The sequence below is a fragment of the Strigops habroptila genome, chromosome Z (assembly GCF_004027225.2).
Source record: "Strigops habroptila isolate Jane chromosome Z, bStrHab1.2.pri, whole genome shotgun sequence".
NCBI classification, from domain to species: domain Eukaryota; kingdom Metazoa; phylum Chordata; class Aves; order Psittaciformes; family Psittacidae; genus Strigops; species Strigops habroptila.
Window position 1 is genome coordinate 17,431,105 of NC_044302.2, and position 24,697 is coordinate 17,455,801.

General features: G+C 36.7%; 1 protein-coding gene across 7 annotated transcripts in view; it reads left to right on the forward strand.

The window, feature by feature from the left end:
* Positions 1–24,697, forward strand: part of FTO (FTO alpha-ketoglutarate dependent dioxygenase) — a 248,238-nt gene that overhangs the window by 74,417 nt on the left and 149,124 nt on the right. For all 7 annotated transcript variants that reach the window (XR_003995162.1, XR_003995163.1, XM_030512880.1 and 4 more), the window contains one exon: positions 2,667–2,786. Coding sequence is in view for 5 of the 7 variants with exons in the window: in XM_030512880.1 (XP_030368740.1) it covers positions 2,667–2,786 (120 nt within the window). In the remaining 2 variants the exon portion in view is untranslated. The remainder of the gene's footprint in view (positions 1–2,666; positions 2,787–24,697) is intronic.

Below are 24,697 nucleotides of genomic sequence, written 5' to 3' on the forward strand. Positions count from 1 at the left end.
CAGGAGATGAATTTTCTGTAACTTCCATTCCACTAAGGCTAGAATTGAGCTTTTTTTTTCTCTCCAGTATTTACTGTTGTGGATTTTTTCACTGATACAGCTAGCAGAAGGGCTCGTTCAAAGAGGCAAGTCAATAGGAGCGCCTTCCTGCTGCAGATAAAGATATCACTGAACAGAGTTCAATAAAGCAAGAGAACATTCAGCTTTTAAGAGAACTTGGAAAGTAGATAGCATATGTTTTTGTTAAAACGTGTACTTAATAATGGATGTAGTGTAAGAAGTGTTCATGTGTTAATTAAAAATACCAAACAAACTTAGCATAACTGGAATTTCTTGAGATTTTTAGCAAATCTAAGAATTTATGCTTGCATATATCTAAAACAAGAATAGAGTGAAGAGAAATCATGTCACCATTGCCTCATCAAGATTTTTTTTTTTTTCCCAGAATCAGCAGTTATCTGTTCAGAGGTGATAGTTCAGAGCAGTCACTTGTCAAGCAGCTTGATTGCTAAGTTAGTGGGTGAAACATTGGTTTTCTCTCCAATCCCCATTTTATTAACTCAGTTTAGAGCTCAGTGGGGATGATTAGTGAGATGAATGTGGACCTGAGTTTGAGAACCCTAGTAAATGGTAGTCCGCATCATTAAGTGGCTACATGTTGCAGTTTGGTACATGGACCTCTGATGAGACCCACTAATCCTGCAGAAAGCTAACTAGCCTGTTGCTAAACTTTACCTCTTACACTTGAAGAGCAGCTCTTCTTTGTCAGGGTGTATGTTCTGTGTAGGATCAAGATACATTTAAAATTTGGCCAAGATGCTAGGCTTGAATTAGACTGAAATTACATAGATTAATGTAACAGATCAATATGACTAGTCAAAAATCAGATTGACTGAAATATTCTTGTCACAATATGCTGTATGTGCCATATTGTAACATTGATTTTAATTATTGATTTTTTTTTAAATTCATTGATTACTGGCCTCGTGTGATTCATTCCATGGAACCTGTTTGCCAGACATCATGAGGTAGAAGCCAGCAAAAACAAAAAAAAAAAGGGGGGGGGGGAACAGAGAAAAAAGCATCAAGTGCTTAAAGCTCTGGATGAGTGTTGATATGTGCAGCCTTCCCGAATCTGTGTATACTGATTTTTTTAACAAACCATAGCTTGATCCTTTATGCCTCGTTAATACTGTAGAGGAAGCAAACTTCAGCTTTTTTTAGGAAGATATGCTTTAAAGTCACTAGGCTAGCAGTCAAGTTTTTGGAAAATGTTTTAAGATCTATGACTACCAACTAATAATTTTGTTATATTTTTACCAATAAAATGGCTTTAATATTCTTTTTATACACTGCAAATTTAAGTATCTTTATTGTAATCTTTAACATACATTGACCAAACTTTTAGTTAATGTTACCTGGAACACTTTCAGATTTCTGTAGCCTTTCTGTTCACCTATGCAGGAAAGAAAGCATTAGGTGACAGCTTTGGGCAGTTTTCTTTATTCTTTCTCTGTGGCAGGTTGTGTTTGTTTGCATCATCGGAGCTGAGCAGGGATAAACAAAAACTTCTTTGTGGTACAAATAATGATTAAAGCAGCTTTGAACTTGTTGTGAAACGTAACTACCACAACAAAGATAAATACAGAATCCTAAAGACCAGAACTATGGATTGCTATTAAACGAAAAAAAGGCTCAGTGGAAATGAGGATAAATGGCATTATTTTGCTTAAAGACTATGTGAAGAGTTACATATTTATGTTTTAGTAAGCTAATATTTCTCTTATTTTAAAGTTGATGGCCATCCATACAAAATTTTTCAAAAACATGAACTAGTGAAATATTTCACCATTTGCTGCATCTCATATTCTAAATAAAACTATTAGCTTGCTCCTGATGGAAGTTTTATTGCTTCAGTGGGGGATGCGTTTTCTTTGTAAAGCATAGTTTCCACAAAGCTCCGTCCTAGAAAAACCTGTTACTTCGGCTGCCCCAAAAAGCTGGGACCTGCTTTTCCACTCCTGGTAGATGTGCATTGTTCTGTATTGGAGGGTTTAGCTGGAATGGAAGACTGGGGAGAGGCGTCATGAGCCGTTTTGGCCACCTCATTTCCCCGCAGGTCTGCCTCAGCAGGGCGCTTTTGTGTCTCAGATGGACACCCTGTCAATCCAAAATTTTTTGGTAGCTCATCTGGTAATCAGATTGTTCAGTAAACTATGATTCATTGCAATGCCATGTTCTCATTCCACACCAATTGGCTAGACTGTGTTCTAGCAATTTTATTACTGTAAGTTTTTTCAATCATCTTCTATATGACTGAAGTATTTTGAAACCCACAATGGTAATCAAAGTAAGCCAGGGTTGGTACATATTTGCCTGAATTGTGTTTAAACCTGAACTTTTAATCTTCATTCTATGTATACCACATGTAAAGAAAAGAGTTGAGTTTTGCACCTTTCTAGGTTTGGAGTGAGTAGCTCAGGTCACAGATTCATGTGGAATAGAAATAAACAGCTGTATGTAACAGTGCTTTTAGAAATGAGTGCTTTGTTAACCATCTCCTTTTCTTTTGGGTTATTCATGAATAGTTGGATTCATGCACTACCCCACTACTGCCCAAATAATGAACAGAGATGTTTATGCTACCATATGTTTTTATCTTGCAGGTTGAATTTGAGTGGCTTAGGCAGTTTTGGTTTCAAGGCAAGCGGTATTTGAAGTGCACTGATTGGTGGCTCAAGCCTATTGCTAAGTTAGAAGAATTTTGGAGAAAAATGGAGATTATGGTAAGTACTAGTTTTATATTTAAAGCCTCTGGAACTTCATTCTGAGAGCACTCACAGTTATGTTTTTAATTGTACTGTAGTAACAGGTTTTAAACTTTATTCAGAACATATGAAAAGTAGAATCAATGTCAGCCTTCCACTTTCTCCTCTTAGTTTTCTCCCCCAGTAGCCAGAAGAAATGTGAGCAAATCAAGATCAAAAACCCCCAAGATTTTACTTATTTCCTGACTTTGATTGTTTTTAAAGTTCACCAGCCTCATACCGTAATAGTCACATATTACATCAAATGAAATGGTACATGAAACTGTGCATTGTCAACTTTGTCATGTAGCACTAAGATAGGCAACTCTGCCAATGACAACAGTGGTGAATGCATCTGAGGAAAGCTGAGGATCAAACTGATGATCTGGAGGTACAACTATATGGAGTCCACCTGCACACTTACACCACAGCTAGAACCAACAAGAGGAGATCATAGTTTCTTGAATAATCGTGACGATTCTGGTTTCTGTGTACTGAAGGTACATCCCTGCTTTCCTTGAAAACAGACTCAGTGACCATTGCTGTTGGCTTCCTTGCTGTTGCTGTCCAAGTAGAGACTCAGTTGGAAGACATTGCTGGTGAAATGTTCGATAAAATTGCCAACATGCTTGCTTGTAGATTTGTACAGGGAGCTATATTGACAGGTGTGCCTTGCTCATCTCCATAGGTCTGCGTTAGAAGCTCATTCCAAGTCATTTCTGCTGGTCACAGCATAAGCCTCTATTTGCTCTTAGTTGCCTTGGAAAAGCTTGTAATGTAGCTGAGGATGCTGAATATGATTTGTAGTAGAGGTGTTTTTTTGTTTCTGGAGGTATGGTGCAGCAAGAATGTGCTCTTGAGTTCTGAGGGAAATGTGACTCACTAACCTGCTCTGGAGTATCGTAAGCTTCTCCAGCAACGGCTGGTTTCAGACTTGGAAAATAAGTGTGGAAAAGTGCAACTTTAGTTTGTGAAATCGGTTGCCACAAGGAACCAGTGAACACAAAACTTTCCTTACAAAAAAGGAGAAATTATTAATAGCTTGTTTGGGTTTTGTTTTTTTTCCTCCCGTCATTTTTGAATGACCTTTATAATTTAAAAAAAAAGTCTTTTGGTTTGTTTTTCTTTGAAATGACAACTTACTCTCTTGTAACACAGGCTTAGATGAGGTAGAGACAAGAATGTTTGATCGTTACTTTATATCCATTGTGTGTTGAGAACATGGCAAAACAGCAAACTCAGGAATTCTCAGGGGTTAGGTTTTCTGCAATTGGTGTGACATTACCATGTGTCTCTAATTAGAAACATGGTGGCGTCAGTGTATCTCCTTTCAACAGGCCTCAGGATGATATTTATCACCAAACTGAAGGTTGGGCCAAGACAGAAGCTGCTTCTAATTTTAAAAATTGCTTTAATGTTTTAAGAGTTATAACATATTAATCACAATTAATTTCAGCTATTGAAGGAGACAGAAGAGAATGTTAATTAAGAATGTCTGTTTAGTTGAGTCTCTTAAGTAAATTTGATGCTTACTGTATTTGAGACTTGGAGGTAGGCTGGGTTTTGGGGATTTAACCTGCGTTTTGTCCTTTAGTGTTTCACAAAATGACAGTAGGGGGCAATGTTGAGCTGCAGTTTTAATGCAACAACAGGCATTGACTTAATAAAAATACATAGAAATGTAGCATTAACATCAAGAATTATCCCTGTTGCTTCAAGTTAGCTGTAATCTCTAAGATTCCATAACACAGGAAATCAATTGTGGGTTAACAAATTCAACAGCAATTTAACATAAAATGTGCAGTGTTTTGGTGCATGCCTAGCTTCCACAGCATTAAGTTAAATCAAAAAGGTATTTCTGAAGGTACCCAGTAGTCTACAGTCAATGTTTTTTTTTCTCCAAATTTGTAATTTTAGCTGAACGATTCTTTAACAAAAAAAAAAAAAGTCAAAATGCTAAAGATAAAAATGTCTTAGAATTCCTGATCTTTTCGCAGAATATTTTTGCTTAAGAGGAATTATTTCTTAGACGAAAATACTTAAGCAATGTCTTTTTCTCACTTTTGTGTGTGAACTGACCAAGTCTTGACTTACATATATATTTTTTTATGTATATGTGTCTAGAGTGTTTCCAAAATAATTTCTGATTCTACTAATTGTAATTATTCCAATATCACAGCAGAGAATGATACTGCAGGAAGTTTAACCCAGTGTCTTCAAACCTTTGGGCTTTATTTAATATTTTTGTACATTATAGCAAGCACACAATTTTATCATAATGTTTATTCCTGGCATTTCTTTCCCTGAGGATAGTTTTACTTAGAGCTTGCTCTTGTGATGTAAATGTTAAACCTTTCATTTGAGTGACATTCTGATAAAACATCACATTTCCCACAATATTACCTCATGAATTTATGTACTATTAAATCCAAAGCAGTTTAACCAATCTTCTTGTCTTTTCCCCCCTGCCTTGAAAATATGAAGACTATTCAAATGTTTGAGAGTTGTTTTTTTTTTTAAAAGTCATCCAAGATTAACACGTTATCGTCTGCAACATCAGGATAAATGCTTGCTGAATTCAAAGGGAGAGTTACCATTTGAAAAAAGACTGTACAAGCTTTGCTTTCTGGGTAAAGAGAAGTCTGAAAAGCTGAAATCTCATGTGATGTGAGGAAGTCTTGCTGTAGCTGTTCTGAGATTCAGTGGAGAGACAATTTGTCTCTCAGGGTCTCATATCATGCAAACCTTGCAATCTGACATTTATTTTAGCTATGAAAATCTTTTAACACCATGGCAAATCAGTGAGAACTGCAGAAGTCCTACAGTTTTTTGGTGTTTGTTTTAGGTTGATTCACATGTGAGTAAGTAAAAGGTAAATCAATTAAATGTTTTTTGCTTGCGGAGTGAAAAGTAAACACACATAATTATACTTCAGTATCAAATCTTTAAAGACTCTTTAAACATATCTAGTGTGCCTTAAAAAAAAAAATTAAAATAAAATAAATGAAGACCCTAGTAATGTTATATGGCATGAATTGTATTTCCTGCTTTGACAGTCCATTTAGCAATGTAGCAATGTATTTATATGGTGGTTGGCCTTCATTACCTTTATTGACTTTAGTGAGTAAGAGCCAAGACTGGGATTATTAAAATGTATCAGTTTCATTGCTGTATAAAATCACAACATATATAATTATGTTAGGTAGGCTAGGCTCTGTTTAATCCCACCTATTTATGCAGGAATTTGGCAAGATGAAAAAAAACATAGAACTAAAATGTAGAGAAAAATATGACTGATTTGAAGTTATGTTTAAATGCATAACCATTTGCCAACAATAAAGGGTCTACTTAAAAGAATGAAGCAGATCTTAAAGAACTGATTTTTAATGGTGTAACTGAAACACAAGTAATTGTTACACAATTTGTTTCGCTTTTTGGCATCCCAAAATGCAGCTAATGATAATGAAATGCAGCACACCTTTTAATTTATAAATACAGTGTAAAAGCAAAAGTTGCACATTTTGTAGTTATAAAGAGCGAAGGGGCATTTTGTGCAAATGAGTATCTTTCTGTACAACTTTCGTATTGATTTGTAAAACTTCTTTTAAACTATTTTTACTAGTCAGATTTTTACTGTTGTTCTCAACAGCATGCTTTTATCAGTTTATACAACTAAACTGAAATCAGAGAGCAAGGCTATTTTCTTGTAAAATTGTTTTTCTTTTAGTTTCTTTTTGAAGTCTATTTCATTATTTGCTACTATTGCTACATGTGAAGTATGTCATAGTTTCAGCTATAAGCCACCATTGTCAGGGGCTTACCAGCCTGACAGTTAGAATTGAATCTAGGCTGAAACTTGAGCTACAAAATCTCAGCCCAGGGCCATTTTTTTTTTTCTTTTTTTTCTAATTTTTCTTTCTCTTTTTTTTTTTTTTTTTTTTACGTTTTATTTTTCTCCTCAAATTAAAACAAGGGTTTAAATATGTATTTAAATCCGAGTATTTCAGTTCTGGAATAACCATGAAAAGCTATAACACAAAGTATGCTTTTAGGGGGAATCCTCCTAGCTTTTGTAGACTTTGGCACTTTAAACAGCAAACCAATTACAAAAAAAAAAAAAAAAAGATAATGGGATCACAAACAGGCTAGTTAGTTGTTCAGCCTTTTTCAGAAAATGCAGAGCAACTAAACTGACATTTGAATTGGTTTGACCTTGTCAGACAAAATTAAAGAAATTCCGAGGTATTATTTTAATTTCTCTTTTAGTTTTCCTGTTGTGCTTAGATATTGCAGTGTCTCACTCCTTTCTTGGAGGGCCATGTGGTGATGGGCGATCATATTTGCCTAATGAGCTGTGAAATTTAGGCACAACATGGCAGCTCAAAACCCCAAATTTTAGCCATATTTCTTGTCTTTTGGGGTTCTTCTTATCTTCTTATCTATTATGTTTATCTATTATTTATTGTTGTTTAGGCCAGACCCTTTAAATACATGTGTTTTGTGCAGCTTATATTTTATGTACACTGGGAGTCAGATCTTTCTGGAAATGTAACTTTTATCTTAAACAACAACAGCAATAAAATCTGATCCTGAAGACTTTTTTCTTTTCTCCTTTTTTTTTTTTTTTTTTTTTTGGTACCAATTTCCTTGACCCCAATATTTTTAGCTGTCAGAAATGGAAGAAAGGATTCAGCATTGTGTGGAGTAGAACTGCTACCAATCTTTTTTGTTTGTTTTTGATTTTTTTTAAAGGTAAAGTTATATTGCACATCTTTCAGACAAAAATATTTACAATTCTGAGGGAATTCAGACTTAAGCTTCCAAAACAACGTGTGTGCTGAAAGCACAAAGGACTGTGTTTATGATTCTCTTTGAAGTGTTTTTGCAACAGGATAAGGAAAATTTTAGAAACTGTCTGATAGTGTTCAGGGTAAATACTTAAACCCCTTTAGAGAATTTCACACACAGATACTGTGCAGCAGAAAAAAGGATACTTATGTTTCCTAAAGCTGCTACAGCCTACAGCTTTGTACTTAAAGACAGAGGTGTTGAATAGAATTCTACTGAGGATACATCCAGTGACAATATCTACAGGAACATCAGAGCAAACCAGTGGATAGCACTTCTATTTTTAACCCTTATGTGAGCTGGTTGAGATCTAAGCTGTGTTGATATGAGCTGCTATAACATTTCTGTTACAGACTGGAATTGTTAAAAGGGCAGTCTTCCACCTCATACAGCGTACTGTGAGAACTGTGCTGAAAACACTCAGGTTATAATGCAAACTGGCATAAGGCAGGAGAAGTTTAGGACTATTTATGTCCTATAGGACACGGAGATGTGCTCCTGACAGCACAGACGGGAGGACCATGGGTGGCTTATGCAGCTGTGGTGCCATGTGACTGGTGTGTGTGCTGTACCAGATGGTGCAGAGGCGATGGGCGTGTTTTCCTGCATCCGCATTCCCTTCTGTGTGGATTTACACCTGAGTTGCAAGTTTGACATTCGTAGGTGTTCTTGTGCACCTTGGTGAGCTTCAGTTTTGGATAGCTAGAATGCTGTTATCTTGTGCTTATTTCTAACAGGGCTTCTTTCTGTCGTCTTCACTGTATTTTTGTGCTACTGGCTGTGTGTGATTGTGTGCATGTAGTATATACATGCACTTGCACGTAAAATGGGATGAGTTATGTGTTAGTATTTAAAACACAAATACATATCACAATCAGTAGAAATCAAAATTGTGCATATGCATACTGTATTTGAGTTGTATAAACAGATGTCTGTGTCTGAGATGAGCACTGTGGCTTAAACAGGATTCTCCATCACATGTAAAAGTTTCTCACGGTGGATAGACTACTAGAGCTGGTCTATACCGTGACTATGTGTGTATGTACATGCTCCTACACACAAATACATACACAGGTATATTAGGGGGTTTTAACTGTGATGATCTTCTAATTCTTTATGTTAATGTCTGAATCATTAAGTTGTGTTTGGAGAAAAGGCAATAAGGGAATAAACATGGGAGGCAACTGTTTGCAGTTCTTGGCAGCAGGAACAATGTAGAAAAAGAGTTTTGAAAGCACTGGACTGCATCTGGTATTACTGCAAGGCACACAGTGTGGAGCATGAAGGGAAAAGCTCAGACTGTAGCTCCTGCTGCATCCCTGTGAATCCAGTATCCATTCTGGAAGGATGTTCTAGAACCTGGTGTTGCCATCCTTTTATTGTTAGTGGGAACTGTGTGATTGATTTCGGTGAAAGCAGAATTGGTATGAAGGGGCTGCTGTAGGTTGTATAAAATTGTCTGCTGGTTCCACCATTTTTTCCCAGAACCTTGGGTGGACATATACTGGAATAACAAAAAACCTTTTTTAGTAACAATGTGTTTATCAAGGCTTATTATTTGCTGTGGAAATAGTGAAGCAGTAGTATTGTGCTGTTGTTTACTAGTCTAATAATTATTTGCAAAGCCTTTTATGTTCTTAGAAATCCATTTCCTAGTAGAAGAACTGAATAAAAGACCATATTTGAATGCTGAGAATAACATTTTTTGAGAAGACATTCTTCTGGCTTTGAAATTTGTGTATCTGTATGATATATATAACTTGATCAGTTATTAACTATGGTTTAACTGACTTCTGATTCTCATTTATGCAGTCATAGAAGTGGTCAGATATAGAACTTACGGATTTGTACATTTGTGTAATGCATGTTTATGGGCATGCTACATAGATACAAAAAAATTTGGTGTTGAAGCTGTGAATTACAGTGGTTTGGCAGGAATAATTTTTACTGTGATTGCTATACACTAGGGGAAGTTGTGATTTAGAATGGAAGTGAAAGCAAATGGCAGTATGACTAAAATGTCACCATTTACATTGCTGTAATTATTTTTTTTAGACTACTAATATTGCTAAACATGGTTTTGTTGCCATTGTATTTTAGTAGCTATGTAACCACTATAAAATAGAATACAGCTGTTTCACTTTGCAAATAGCTTTTGTAAGCAAAGGTGACGTCTTCTGAAGAGCTGCCATTGCTCTATAGATACCTTTTCTTTCCTGCCTGATCATTAGTCCTTCTAATTCCTAACAAGGTATGGTTGAATAGTGGCTTTGCAATGTATTTTTTTAACAGTTACTTCATCTTTGATCAAAATTACAGCTTTCATTTTATATATAAAGAAATAAAACTTGGCTTCAGTGCTTGCCATGGAAAGCATTACGGTCTGATGAATTAAGTGCTAATTCTTTCACTGAGCCTCTGTTTAACTTGTGCAAGTACCTTAAGCGGGGTTTTCAAAATCAGTGTGGAGATCAAAATATTGAGGTCTTACTTTGGTTTTAGTCTGCAGACTAATTTTAAATTCCTTATCAATAAAATGAGGCTTTTATTTTTACTGTAACTCAAAAGAGTTACTTATTGGCTGTGTTCTAGGGACAGAACATGCTGCAGTTGAAGCAAGCCAACAAATTTCTGCCCCTCCCCTACCATTGTTGGAAATTGTAGAATTTGCTCCACATCTAAGATTTTATTTATTTATTTCAGATGGGTAAGTTCTATCCATTTAATTACAACTGAAGTACCTTACTGTGTTTTGGCTGACCCTTATTATCTCCTGGCAGTTCCCAGTTCTAGCTCTCAGGAGCTTTGGAGTATATCTTTTTTACAGTTTTCATTTCTTAGTACACATGCTTCTGCTTAATAATCCTGAAGCTGTAGATGTAATATAATGTTTACTACTCTGCAGTAGGAAGATAATTACTGGCTTTACTCGAATGTTGCTAGTTAACATCAAGTTTTGGCAGTTCTCCTTGGACTGCTAGTGATTCTGAAATCTATACAATTCTCACAGCAGAGGCTCTAGTATGAAGTTGAAGTGTAGCAAATCTTCTAAATTATTTCTGTGAAATAGCATGATTGCTTATTACAATCAGACTAATGACATCTCTTTTCATAGGACTCATTTTGAATTTCTGAAATAGAATAGAATGATTAAGGGAATGGTGAGAATAGGCCAGATACTTGCCTGTGAATATGAATGGCATCCATGGAGCTATGCTCGAGGTGAATCTGACTTCATGCTTAGTGTGCACTATTCTGCAAAGTGTGCTGTTAATAGCTGGAAATGGTGTGTCAGTTCATGCTGTCGAGCTGCCTAGGGATCAATATAATTATGTGTGTAATTAACTGGAGTGATTATTTTGTGTGTGTATATATATGTATGCGTATAAACACTGCTAATAATTATATTTTAGCTCAATCTTCAAGCTGTGTGCTACATGCTAATGGATTAAAGCTTTACCAGCTAGCTAGAAGGTCAGTCATTTTGTCAATGTTGTGGTGGGACTCAGCTTGGATAAGTGAATTATGAGACTTTTCTTGTAATTCAGACACATGGCAGGGTATGTTTGCTCATTGTCATCCTTTACTGATTGCTCTCATATTCTGTCCAATGCCAAGCTTCCATTTTATGAAATAGGAAATTTCATGCGGAAGACATTTGCACTAGTAGGACCACAGAATTCACTCCTTTGCTCAAAACTAAAGATGGGTTTTGTTGCTGATGGAAGATTTGGGCAGAAAGTATTTAAAGGTTATCCTGTACAAACTAATTTATGCTGATGCTGTGTAGTACCACAGTACACAGAGGTTGTTCTTCCCAGAAAGCCTCGAGGCGATAGAGTATCTGAAAATCTTTCAGCAGCTGAGCTTGATATTTCTGTCTTCTCTTACAGGGAAGAGGAAAGAGCACATGTACAATGGTAATACATCTATCCCCAAGGAAGCGGGGTTGAAGTAACGTGAAATTAATTCTACATTGCATTTATGTAGATGCTCAACACAACTCCTGTCTTGTACAAGGCCTGAAATGTTGTGATGCTTTAAGAAGGATTTAAAATATACATAATTAGGATTATTAGTATTTCTTACTTTTAAAAGTCTTCTCCCATATGTGATATTTTCATTAATGCAACCTTACAGTGAGTGACTTTGTCTCTCAGAGGAACAACAGAAGAGAGAGGTTACCATGCTATTACAGTTCTACAGTCAAGGTTTTTCAGATCATTATTTTGATATATATATACTGATCTTTTGTTGGCTTTCATGTGGGACATACTTGATACACGTGCTTATAAACATATACCTTCGTGGGTCAATTCCATTTGTGGTCATTATGCTAAAGGAACTGTGATTTTACAGTATCAGAACTTATGAATCTACTGGGGAGGTGAAAAGCTGGGTAAGACAACAGAGGAATCAGTCCTGAAAAACTTGTAAAATGTGCAGAAATCTTGAGCAAAACAAAAAAATCCCACTGGTTTATTTAAGAAATCCAGTTAAAAAGCAGGATACGGGACTGTTTTCTCAACTTTCTTCTTTGCTTTTCATCTCCTACATTTTCTCTTTGAATGTAAAATGGTGTAATTGAATCACAGCATTATCTGGCTTTTCCCAACAAAACAGCAGATTTAGGCTCTTTGCTGTTAGTTTCAAAACTAAGAGAGAGAGAGCGCATGCGAGAGAGAGTGAAGACAAAAATTGAGCACATAGATGTATAATCCCAAAGGAATAAACTGACTTCTACTAGACAAGCTGAAAGCTGATTAAAATATTTTTCATCCTTTGGGTATGCAACAGCTTTTGATGATGGAGAGTGTATTAATATTCAGCTTAGCTGCTTGTCGACACTTCAGACAGGTCCCAGGAAAGACTCTGATACTGACCAGGTTTTCTCACTCTGCCAGAAATCCTTATGAGACACAGAGCAGCACCTTTGTACCGGCAAAAGCCAGGATAAGAATAATGCTCTTGAGCTATGTCTTTATTTTAGAAATTGCTTTTAGACGTTTTGAAAGGATTGAAAATTTTAAAGATTCTTTTTAATGCTGTAAACTCATTTAGATACAAAGGAGAAAGATTAATCCTCATTGTTCTAAAAGAATGCTGCTGTAATCTCTGGTTTTAAATTTGTTTGTCCGAGTTGCTTGTAAACATACAAAAATCCCAGTAATAATATCAGTGGACGAGATTTTTGGAGAGAGTATTCTTATTGCACTTATTTTGTAACAGTCAGATCTGGGGTGTTGGGATAATGTTCTCTTAACTTCATCATTTTCCTTGTAATGTAATACCTACCTTCCAGACAAGAATGAGATGTAAACAGCTGCTTTATCAGCTGATACCTCTTCTGTTCTTTTGTTGGCGTGCTGACATATGGGGTGTTTGCTTTTTCCCCTTCCACAGTGACTAAATATATACAGTATCTCTGGAAAACATGTCATACGCTGTGTGAGGAGCCCGTAGGATGGCTCCAGGGCTAAATACTTCCTGTAATAGGTGAAAGAGCATGGCTTAATCAGCTTAGTTAACGTAATTAAGCTGTGCTTTTTCTCATGGTAGCGCCTTAAAGTGTATTTCATTTAGAAAATGTAAGTTATAGTTGTGGAATGACACAAGTTTGCTGAATTCCTGTAAGTTTTTATAGTGGACTTGAAAAAGGTGAAATTTGCTAGTTGCTCTGCAATGGAATTGAATTGAAGGGGTGTGTGGTTTTAATGAAGATTTAAAGGAGAAATTCTAATGCAGTTTAGATTGTTGTAGAGGCTTCTCAAACTGAGAAAGTGTACTTCCTCCTCCCATCTAATTTTGACATTTTTATACATGGGAAGAGCTGTCCATGTCCATCCCAACCTCACCTTGCCTGCTTGCAGGTGTGTCACTGGATTCTGTGACACTACCTTCTTTTGTCATTCTTTGGAGAAAGATAAACTAGTGTGGTGTGATTGTGAGGATGTGGATCTTCTCTCCCCTGATCCTTGGGTCTCAGCAGAAAATACGATAAGAAATAAAAGGAAGTTGAACTGATTTGTTCTTCATTTAGATGAATTGTTTTTATGTTCTTCACGAGGTACTCCACATTAAAGAAAAGATCTGATTTTCCTCTTAGGGAAATGTTGAGATCTTGGTCCTCGTGGAACCCTCCTGTCTGGGAGGTTAGAGGAGAAGATGGGTTAGCAAAGCACAAGCATCGATGGAGACAGTTAAGTGCTGAGTTCTACTTCCCATCTCGTTTGATTCATCTAGTATATTAACGTTTACTTATTTACTACCTGTACAGTTTTTTTTAAAGAGTAAGGTGTGGGGTGGAAAAGGCAAGCAGGGCAGTATGGTGCAGTTGACCAAGGAGAGAGTGGCAGCGGATGCGGTAGCCAGTGAAAACATGGGAAAGAGGGGTTAGGAGTTAGTATGTTGACTGAATGACAGGACCAAAGGCAACGTGAGTGGGGACTCCTGGGACAGGAGTTTAAGTGCTGTAGTAGTTGGTAAAACTTGAAACTGGATGTGTAGGTGGAAGGGACCTTTGGGTACAGTGGAAATAGAAAACAAGCTTGGCAGGAAAAGCTTTGGAGATTGAGAAAGAGTAGGAAAAGACAGCAAAGCCCCTAGGGCAAAAAGGCATGGTGTGGTTGGAGAGAAAATAGGATAGGGGAAGCTTTGCAATGAGGGAAGTGTTACAGAGAAGATGGCAGAAGATAAAGTAGCTATGTGTCTCCTTCAAAGCAGAATGTTGTGGGTATTAATGTCTTTGTTGTCTGTTTGGGGTTTTTTATCCCTATAAAAAAATTTGTGTTTTAATAGAAATTGCTTCATTGGTGTCTTTGTGCAGTAATAATACTCCATTTAATATGCTACTAGGTTATACTAGAGAACCGAGTAAGGGAGTCCTTGTTTAAGCAAAAAATAATTACATCAAATGGAAAAAGATACGTAAAGTATGTAAAAGAGTATTAGAACTTAATGCAACAATTATATAAAATTACCCAGGGAAAAAAAATTGGAGATTATATATGCATAAATTGTTAACAATTCACATAATTTTTAAGATGTGTGAATTATTTCTGTGTTTATATACTTAAACATGTGGGTGCACACGTGTATAATATGTGCACATGTGTATGCATAGAGGGAGAGAGATTTATATGTTTAAGTACTGAGCTGTTCTCCGTTATGCTTGAAGACCAAATATGTTAGTTTCTCATCTTAGCACCTCCCACTGCTTGGGCATAATTCTATGCTAGACTTTAGTGTTTCTTGATTATATGGGGTGTTATAATTTCCTGATGACTGGTTATGTTATTTATAATGCAGAGGGTGTTAATCCTTTGGTGATTAACACTCTATTTGAATTACTAGAGGTCTAAAGTACATTTTTTATTTGTGTTAGGGTGTTGTGCTTTTTTGGGGGGTTTTTTTGTTTTGTTTTGGTTTTTTTTTTTTTTTTTTTTTTACTAAAGGTTTTGTGTTCTCTGCTTTATCTGAAAATTACTTTGAGGTAATTTGGGATGGAGGGAGGAGAAGAGCATTCTTCTTCCTTAGGAGCCCAAGTCTATTGAAGCTGTAGTCATTAAAATGTAAATTCTCTTTGCAATGAATATGTCCTCCAGAAATTCTCTATTTAAAATAGTGAAATCTCAACAGAAAGAAGCATGGTCAAAAGCCCATGGAAGAAGGCATTCCCTACTTAGCCTGCATAAAAGTAGATACCTGTGTCTCATTCTAAGGCATTTTGAAGAGATTTATTAAAGAAAAGATTGTATGTGTGTGTGTGTATATTTATGTATATATAAAATGTGTGTATGTATACATATACACACACCTTATAATGTATAAATATATATATGCCTGCTACTTTGGGTGATTTGGAGATACTGTAGAGATTCTTGTCCAGCTACCAGATGCCTCCCAATTACTTGTTTTCAGAATTGAGGAGTTATATTAAAAGCCTTCAATTCTTTCAAAGGCTCTGGCTTCACAGAAGTTACCTTTACCCTGATACCTCAAGCCCTTCTTTCTCTAAATACCATGGTCTTTTTCTGTGTTTTGCTGAGCTGTGTTCCTTCCAGGCATGGAGCTGGGGAGAGGAAAGCAGTGAAGGCTCTTTACCATTTTGGGTTTTTTTTTTCCACAGGCCTGGGATTGTGTTCATACATCTCCAAGAAAATTCAGTGGTGTGTCCAGGTTTTGGGTTGCTGTGTCCAGACGCAAAGACTCTGCAATGCCCTGCAGCAGTTGTCAGGGTTTACTGAAGTATGCTGGGGCACTGGCTTTGCTCCTATCTATAAAGGCGACCATAGCACATTCCTTGACTACAAATGCTGAGGCGGATGTTCTGCCTGGAGGTTTCTTTAAGCTGTAGACATAACACCTGCTCCAGATCTGGAGAAGTATGGGGGTGGAGGAAGACCTGCAGGAGTTCCCTCACTGGCATTTTTCCACTCTAAAACCTTTCTGGTAGTATTTGAAACTGTGAGAAGCCAGTCACAAAAGAATTGTGTTGATACAGGGTAGTTCTCTGCTATGTTTAGGACTTGTGTATTGCATATAAACAGAAGGTGATCAAAGAGCAAGGAAAGAAGCATTAATGTTAGGAAGCCAAAAATGAAAGGAGGGCAGCTCATCTGTTTGGGTCAATATTTCAAGCTTCAGACTGTAGTATGTTCTTGGCTCAAATGATGGTAATTATGGAGACAATTCCAGTAATTCTGCAATTTCCAGTAGGGACATAACTGATCTTGACTTGGCATTACAGGAACATGCAGCATCAGACCAGGCTGATCAAGTGTTAACAGTGTGTATTCTGCAGAGCCGGAACAGGAGTTCCCTGGTGCATGAAAGCTCTGTTTTAACTCAGTTACCAGCTATGGGCTTAACGCCTGAACTGCTGGATGAAGTCGTTCAGAAAATGAAAATATAATAATTTACGTTTAATCTGTGTACCAAATCTGTGGGTGTTTTAATGTTGCTTTTCAGCAGCTAGGATGACTTCCACTTTAAGTGGAAGCACACAGGCATGATGCTCCTGTCCAGCTACTCATTTGATGAGTTTGTTCTTCTCTCTGTTGTGTACTAGCTTTCTCTCTGCTTTTTTCTCTGGTGCTTTGCTCAGAGCTCTGTGAGGTGTTAAGATTAGTGCTGGTTTGCTTTTGTCGTAATCTTTCGTGTTTGCTGTGACGGATAGGTGAAAAAGTAGTATTTGTTCTGCTCCAGCATGCAAGGAATCCAGCTCAGACACTGAGGACAATTAATCTTATGTTGTGAGATAAAAAGCAGACATGCTAAAATTTTAGGGAAGCTTTTTTCCCTGTACATTCTCCAAGAGGAACTCTACATATAGCACTGTGGCTTCCTACATCACTTTTCTGTTTAAGATTGTTTAGCTGCTGTCTGCCACTCAATTGCTGGCCTGTGGTTGCCTTTATTTCTCTTGTAGAAATATTAAGCGCTACACTGGCTTCATTCCTTTCTGGGTTTTTTAAATTCCTTCAGTGTTTCAGTTATATTTTGATAGTTTCATTTATGCTTAGAAATGTTTTTTCTGCTTCTGCAGAGAGATTGGGAGTAGTCTGGCACCACAAAGTGTATGGAAAGCATAAGATCTTGAGGGAGAGCTCAGTAGGAGGCAGAATTAAAGGCCAAGGTGGTTTTGTGAGCAGAGCGGAGAGAGAAACTGGGAGGAAGTCAGCTGCAGGAAAGAGGGAGGAGCAGGGAAGGGAAGTGGTTGTAAGAAGTAAGGTAGTGTAACAAAGAGAGAGAAGAGTTTAAAAATAGAGAGAAATGGGAATAAAGATACTGGGAGTATAAAAAATCTTGGAAGTGCAAGAGATAATATAACAGGAAATAGGATAGTAATAATTTAGAAAGTGTCTGATACGTTTTGAACTTCATTGTAGTCAGCATAATGAAGTTAATGGGAAAGTTGATGCCTCATCTTTCAAAAATATTTTTCCTTTATTTCCTGTTATTCCTTGAAGTTAGAAATACCACAGTAAGTGATAGAGCAGGAAAGAGAAACTAAGCAGATATTTGCTTTCATGGATCAAAAGAACTGCAAAGTATTAATACGAAGATCTGACTTCTCATTTATTTAATTTGTTGGCTGCAGGATTTTATAGGGTCTTGCTCTGGGAAAATTAAATATGTAACTACTAACAAATAATGCAACTAGTTAAGAATGTGACTTTTGTGTGAATGTATTATTTCACTTTTTATGTCAAAAATAGGAGTTTTTTAGTCTGAATCAGCTTTCTTGAAGGAGATTTTGTACTGTGGCCTTACTATAGCAGAGCATTCAGTCCAAAAGTCTGCAGACGGAACATTTGCAATAGTGTGTACATGTAAAATTTTAAGTGATGAGCTGCCTGATTAAAACCAGAATATATTTTTTAGTAAAACTTGTAACTAGTTTTGTGTAACTCCGTGTTTACTACTACATGTGAGGGAGGGTGGAATAAGTGGGAAGGGAGAGGAATTAGGAGGTAGCAGGAAAAGACTGAAAGAACATGCAAGTGAAAGTGTAACTTAAACTTGTATAAATATCAACACTTTAAATGTAAATAGTAAGATCCAACTTGCTAACTAAGATTTGCTTCAGGAAAGATGGAGCAAGTTGTGTGCTGATTTGGCTGGAATAACTAAAACAATGTACTTGGCAGTTTTTATATTGAAGATTATATTGTGTGCAAGTACCTATTATAATTTTCCTAGTCCCATTTCAAAGTCTGCTGAAATCTGCATGAGTTCTTTTTTCCTCTGTCACAAACAACTATGGTTGAACCATAAATATTTCCAGAACTGCTGTAATTTTTTTTCCAAAACAACCATTTGAAAAGTTTGCATGGTGGACTAAAGTAAATAACATGACCCACTGGGGCTGTGAATCTGGTACTTGTGATGCTCCTTTGTTGGTAACTCTTCCCATAAGCGGAATTTATACAGTTAAAATTGTTACTGGACAGCCAAAGTATGCTACTAGTACGCTACTTGAAATAATGTTAGAGTTGTATATTGGAAATACTATTTATATCTTGTTTTCTTTTTACTGTCATATCTCCTGTTGTCCTGCATTTGTGCTAACCCTGCCAATAGGCATGTATGAACCATCTCAGCTTTTGCTGTTTCAAGAACTGAACTAATTGGCATTTTTCAAATCTTTTTTAATCAAAAAGCATTTTACTGCTTATTTGCGCAGTACGACTTCTAAATCTAAGACACCACTGGGGTCAGAAGATGGTAGGTAGCCTATACAGTGTTTGAACTGGTGCTCCAGTTCCTGGTTTCCTGAGGATAAATGTGATTGCTCCAATATAAATGTTTTAGATCACAGTGACAGCTGTGGAAATTAAACATAGCCAGCAAAATCTATTTTCTGTCTAGCTAAGTAAAGGAGAGGACAGATGAAAAAATTCCCTAGGCGAATGAATTCTTATGAACAGTGATGAATCTTTTCCTTTTGCTATATTAATTTTATTGTATTCTCAAAAAAAAAAAAAAAAAAAAAAGAAGGGGGGCTGGGCAGGGAGGGAAGACCAGCTTGGGTTTCTTTATGTGTTCTTGGTATTTAAGTTTATCATTTAAAGGTGAAAAATTCAGAATAGGTAGTATTATAAAACATATTGCAAATACTTCTCTAAACACAGGGAAAATGTACCCCTTAGGATAGTTTCCAGAGAGTTGCAGTGGTTTATGTGTGGAATAGGCTTTAAAATTCCAGGAAAATCTGGGACTGAGGGAGAGAAGGATTTCCAGTTTCGCATGAATTTTGTTTCTTCTAATTTATTATGAAGAGTGTTCTCTTTACAGAGGTTTCAGCAATACTAAGCATTACCTTATCCTCCTCTAAAATATCTTAAAATGAGAATTATCTCCTTTAAACATAAGTTGTGTTACCTGCTTCAGAGGCTACTTTAATGCAGAAAATGGCAGAATTTTCTCATATAGACCATGTAGCAGTTTTGCACTGAGAAAGAACAAGCAGAGAGAGGCTACCCTGCCAAAAGGTAAACCTTCGAGTCATGTTCATCACAATTTTGTTTTTTTCCTGAGGTACATTCCTGGCTGCTGCAGTTCTGGGGGATTCATTTTTCCCTTCTAGCATCTCCTCAGGCCCTACCTGCATCTCCACCAAACCTGCTCACTCTTGACAACTGGTTTGAGCGCACTATTTGTGCTCATCAGAGGAGACTAAGCAACTCTGCCTTTTCAGGTGATTCCTTCAGTCAGGTCTCGGAGTGCTTGAGTGTGCTGTTGTTAATAAGCTTGCGCTACTCCTCTCTGGGACAATTCTTTCTTGTTTCCACAGCAACTTCTTAAGTAGCTCCATCTAATAAAGTAAGCTTTGTAGCAATTCACTGTTAGAAGTAATTTGATAGTCTTCGTCGGGAACTGTACCACTCGCTGGGATTTCTGTTTGTTCTGAAGAGTCCAAATGACCTATGGAGTGCTCAGGTGTTGCATCTACTGTGATTTTCACCCTCACCCCATCCTCTGCACCCCCAAGGTGGGAAAATTGATGTAGGTTGTAGCTCAGAAAGAAGGCTATGGAATTATTTGTATATTTAAAAAAAGTCTGTATATTGTAATGTTTAAAATGTATAGACCTTTTTTGTGGAGGAAAAAAAAAAAGCTCTCTTAAAAAAGTTTATTGCAAAGTAAATGGTTAAAAAGGAGCTGCAGTTACTTGAAAGAGACAAATATACATTCATTATTTCCTGAGTATGTTGTTTTTATGGGAAAGCAAAGGAAGCAATGGCTGGGTGTCATTAAGGAGTAGCTAGTGGAAAGCGGTGAAATGAGCAATGAGACTTGTAAAGTGTCATGAAAACTGAAACACCAGGGTACAAAGTACCGCTTATCCTCACAGATATGGATACCATATGGCAACATAAAGGGAAATGGAGAGTAGGAGACAAGAATCCTATTATTCCTCACACTTTCATTTGCTCGCTATTTGCTTTTGGCAAATGACTCAAGAAGTTGCGCCTGAACCTTCTTCTGGCACAGTATTTATTGACAAGACACCTGTCTTCCCTGTCAGGATCGTTGAAGTTTCTTTGGTGTCATTCCAGTTTTGGCACTTATGATTATAATTTGTTGTTTTTCTATTAGTTCTAGAATATTTTTTTCTTGACTGTTCCTAGGTTGAAATCTATATTCATTTTCTGATACTATAACCCTTTCTTCTTTTACAGCATTTCTCTTACTTTCTTTAAGAAAGACAATGTGCTATTATTATGTTATTGCTGTCCCTGAAATGTCTGCCTCCTCTTTTTATCTGGAAGTTACCATCTCTGGACAACTTTCCACATCTATCTTTTATGTATCTCTGGAGTCAAATGCACTGATTGAGCTACTTTAATACCAGACGTTGAAAGCATTTGGGTTCTGGAAGACAGATATGTGGTCCCTGTGCCTTTGAAATGATAAATACGAGGAGAGCCCTTAGCAGCTCTGTAGGGGCTGCTACAACTGTGAAAAGACTTTTGTCGCCTCCTCAGCTGCTTCCTTCTTCCCACCTTCTAAGCTACATACCTATCTACTGGCCAGAGTTTTCTTCACTTATAACTGTTTTATGTTAGCTTCATATTTGTATGAAATTAACAGATCTTCTTTAAAAATTGTTGAACTTAGTCTACCAGTATTCAATAGTTAGCTTCACTGTGACAGTTAGGATGTCAGTTCTAGCATCTTTCACTTTTACTCTTCTGAATCCAGTGTTTCTGAAACTATACTTGAAAATTTCCTCCTCTGGTGATGTCCCCCAAAGTTAATGGTTGGTTGTGAGACCAAAGCAAGTATCTTATACAAATGCAAAAACTGAGGGAGCATGCTTACCTGCTCTCTTTCATTGTTCTTACATTGAAACTTTCAGCTATTTTGCCTCACACAATTGAAGGGGACCATTAGTATATTTAGTTTTGCCCTCACCTAAGGTTGTGGAAATGAGCACTCGTGTTACAGCAAGATAATGTAATTTTAAGGGCAGGTCCTTCTGTCATAGCAGTAGGTGCTGTATCAAGAGAGAAGAAGAAAAGCTGCACAGCAAGATTGTATGGGAGGGCAGGAAAATCATGCAGAATTTAACAGAAGATATTATAAAGGGAGCCCCAATGCATAAGTGTTATGCTTTGCGTGTTATAATTCTGCAAATTAATGCTTTGTGTGTTATATCAGACTGTTGTGAGCATGTAGTGGTGAAATTACAGATAATAAATTATTACTCTTCCAACCGAAGCTATATAACCTTCTCCTAATTTTAGCACCACAAAGAAATGCAGCTTAGTGGTTCTCTATGCTACGGAGTTTAGTGCAAATGTTTGAACTTTACTGTGGTCTAGGAAAGCTGGCATTTTAAGAAGTATTTCATAGTTAACAAAGATCACCATTACGCCACTATAATGATTTTGCAGTGCTTTGCTCAGTGGAACAGTAGCCTATGTGTGGGAAAAAAATGACCAAAGGACAACCTAAGTCCTGTTCTGTGAAGAAGTGCTCAATATGACACAGATTAAGGGACAGAATCAGCCCAATATATTCTCAATTTCAGAAACAGGGAAAAAAGCTGAAATACGAAGCTATTCCCACCAGAAGTGTTGTAAATCTTACAACGTATATAAGCTTTCCTCTTCGACATACATCAAAGGCATAAAATTTGGGAGATTAAAATATGTTTTTAATCTTGGTTAGATGAGCAAAACTTTCACTGTAATATTTATTATGAGAGGCTCTACTTGTGTTGCCTCTTCCCTTTGTTCTGTTTATATATGACTTCCTTTCTCCAAAAAACTAGGAAGTATCGCTTTCACAAAGCAGAAGGATATTGCAATGGTTTGTTCATTTAAGCTGAATCGTAGGCCCACGTGGCAGACACAAACTTTTCTTTTATTGTCCTGGGTCCCAGAGGAAGAGCAATGCTTTCTGATGGCTTCCCATGAATGCCTTTCATTTGTGGAGAAGTTTCAGTGTCTTATGCTGACTGTACAAAGATCAAACAGGCAGGAAAATTGTGGTTTTGAGAAACTCAGCCAAGATCTTTGTTATTTTCTCAGAAGTTTTTCTTCTCTAACCCTATTTTTTAAGGGCAATACTAAGACAATTAGTTGTAGTGGCTGATGGAAAGAAGCTCGTTCTATCGTTTTCTCTCAAAAAATTAAGTATTTTTTGGTTTATTAGAAAATTTGTAGGCATGTAGAAAGAAAATACTAACCATGATTACAGTCTGTCTTTATTGCATTTGGAATCAATGGTATCCAAAATTAAGCATAAAAAAATGTTGTGGCTGCTTGGTCCTGCAATTTGATCTATATTGGGACACTGCGCCTGCAGAGTTTCGCTGAAATCACTGAGGTTTTTTTGCCTGGGCACGAAGATCTGTCAAACAGATTTCATTATGTGATTTGACCTGTTGAAGTCTCTTTTGTTTCAAGAACAATTTTCTTTTCTCTCCAGCTTTTCATAGCATTCTTCATAAAGAATTTCCTTTTTGCTTAGCTGTTAGTAAACTGAAGTATTGGAAGGAGATGTGCAGACCACAACATCTTTTAACTGCAGTAATGGTGTGTTTTGCCAGCAATACACAATTTTCATTGTGTTGCTCATATACTCATGTTTATCATACAAATTCTGTTTCTGTTGAAGGATTATTTTAATAAAACTAAAATGGTTTAAGCTTCCAAAGTAAAACACATAGCATCTTTAGGGGTCAGACGCGGCTGAAACTTTAACAGCTGTACAACATGCATCCGAGATTGTTTTTAATTGTCTTCCCTTTCTCTAACAGCAGTAATTCTTGTTTATATTGTCAAGAACCTTTCCACGGAGCACAAGCACACCATACTTTAAGGTCGCATGCTTAACCCCACTGCAGGGTTACAATGTAAATGGGCCCCCTTTGTTTTCATTAATGTGCGAGGGGTAGGAGCAAGGCAAGGCTGCTCATAAGGCTGAAATAACTTATTGAAAAAGTGTCCTAAAGAAAGCATATTTTGTCTCCATACCACAGTTGTTTAGCATTACTCTTGTGCATCCAACCAACAGCCAGTTTGGCAATGGATTTTTGTTTGTCATTTTGTTCTTTTGACCTGTGATACTACCTTTTTTTTTTTATTATTTTTTCTTTTTTTTAACTGAGCTAATGGATTCACCTCAAATAATGCAAAATGAAGAAGCTTTCCTCTCTCCTTCCCTGGTAACCTAGAAATAGTAAACAAAGCTGGAACTGTTCTTTTCCACCCAAAACTCTTTACATAACAGCCTACCAGTTGCTGTTTGTGTGTTGATGTAGAGGTTTAAAATTCAGACTTTCTAAAAATGTCAAATTAGTATCTTCAGAGCTTTAATCTATTTAAAAATTAACAAAGTATAGTTTTTTAAAATAGTTTCAGAAGTTTTAAGTCATGCATTTCTACCTGTAATCGTTGATAAATGAAAGAGAAATACTGTTGAAATCTCACGAGATATTTTGGTTTTGATTCTCTAAATTGGCCCTAAGTCCCAAGATTTTAGGCAATTCCAAACCCAGTGCTGATTGTAATCTGTGGCTGGCAAATGTAGTTGTTTTTGTAGGTAAAAAAATGCTGAAGTCATGCACTTAAGTAAGTGCTGCACTGCATCAAAAATCAAGCCCTTTTTGGGGATATCCAGGTTGTTTGCCCCTTTTTTTTTTTTTTTTTTTTTGTCTTTTAAATGTTTGGTTGTAATTTTGGACCATGAACATAATTTGATTTGTGGCTGGGTTTGAGGTACGTAGATTTATACCAGCACATGAAAAGAATATATACACATGGCTGTGATTCATCCAGTGTGATGAATTTGATCCCAAAGGGTTGTATGCAAGTTTCTGTGCATGTACTGAGTTTACCAGCACTGGATGAACACAGAAAGGGGAAAGTATTCCCTCTAGAAGATGAAGCAATAGTGCATACTTACACTGTTCTGAATATGGCAAGTTGTAGCTTAGTGGGAATAGTACTTTGGTTTTCAAACTGTGTTAATCAAGGTAGAAGATTGGTTTTTTTGTTTGCCAACTTGCAGCTGTGACAAAAATA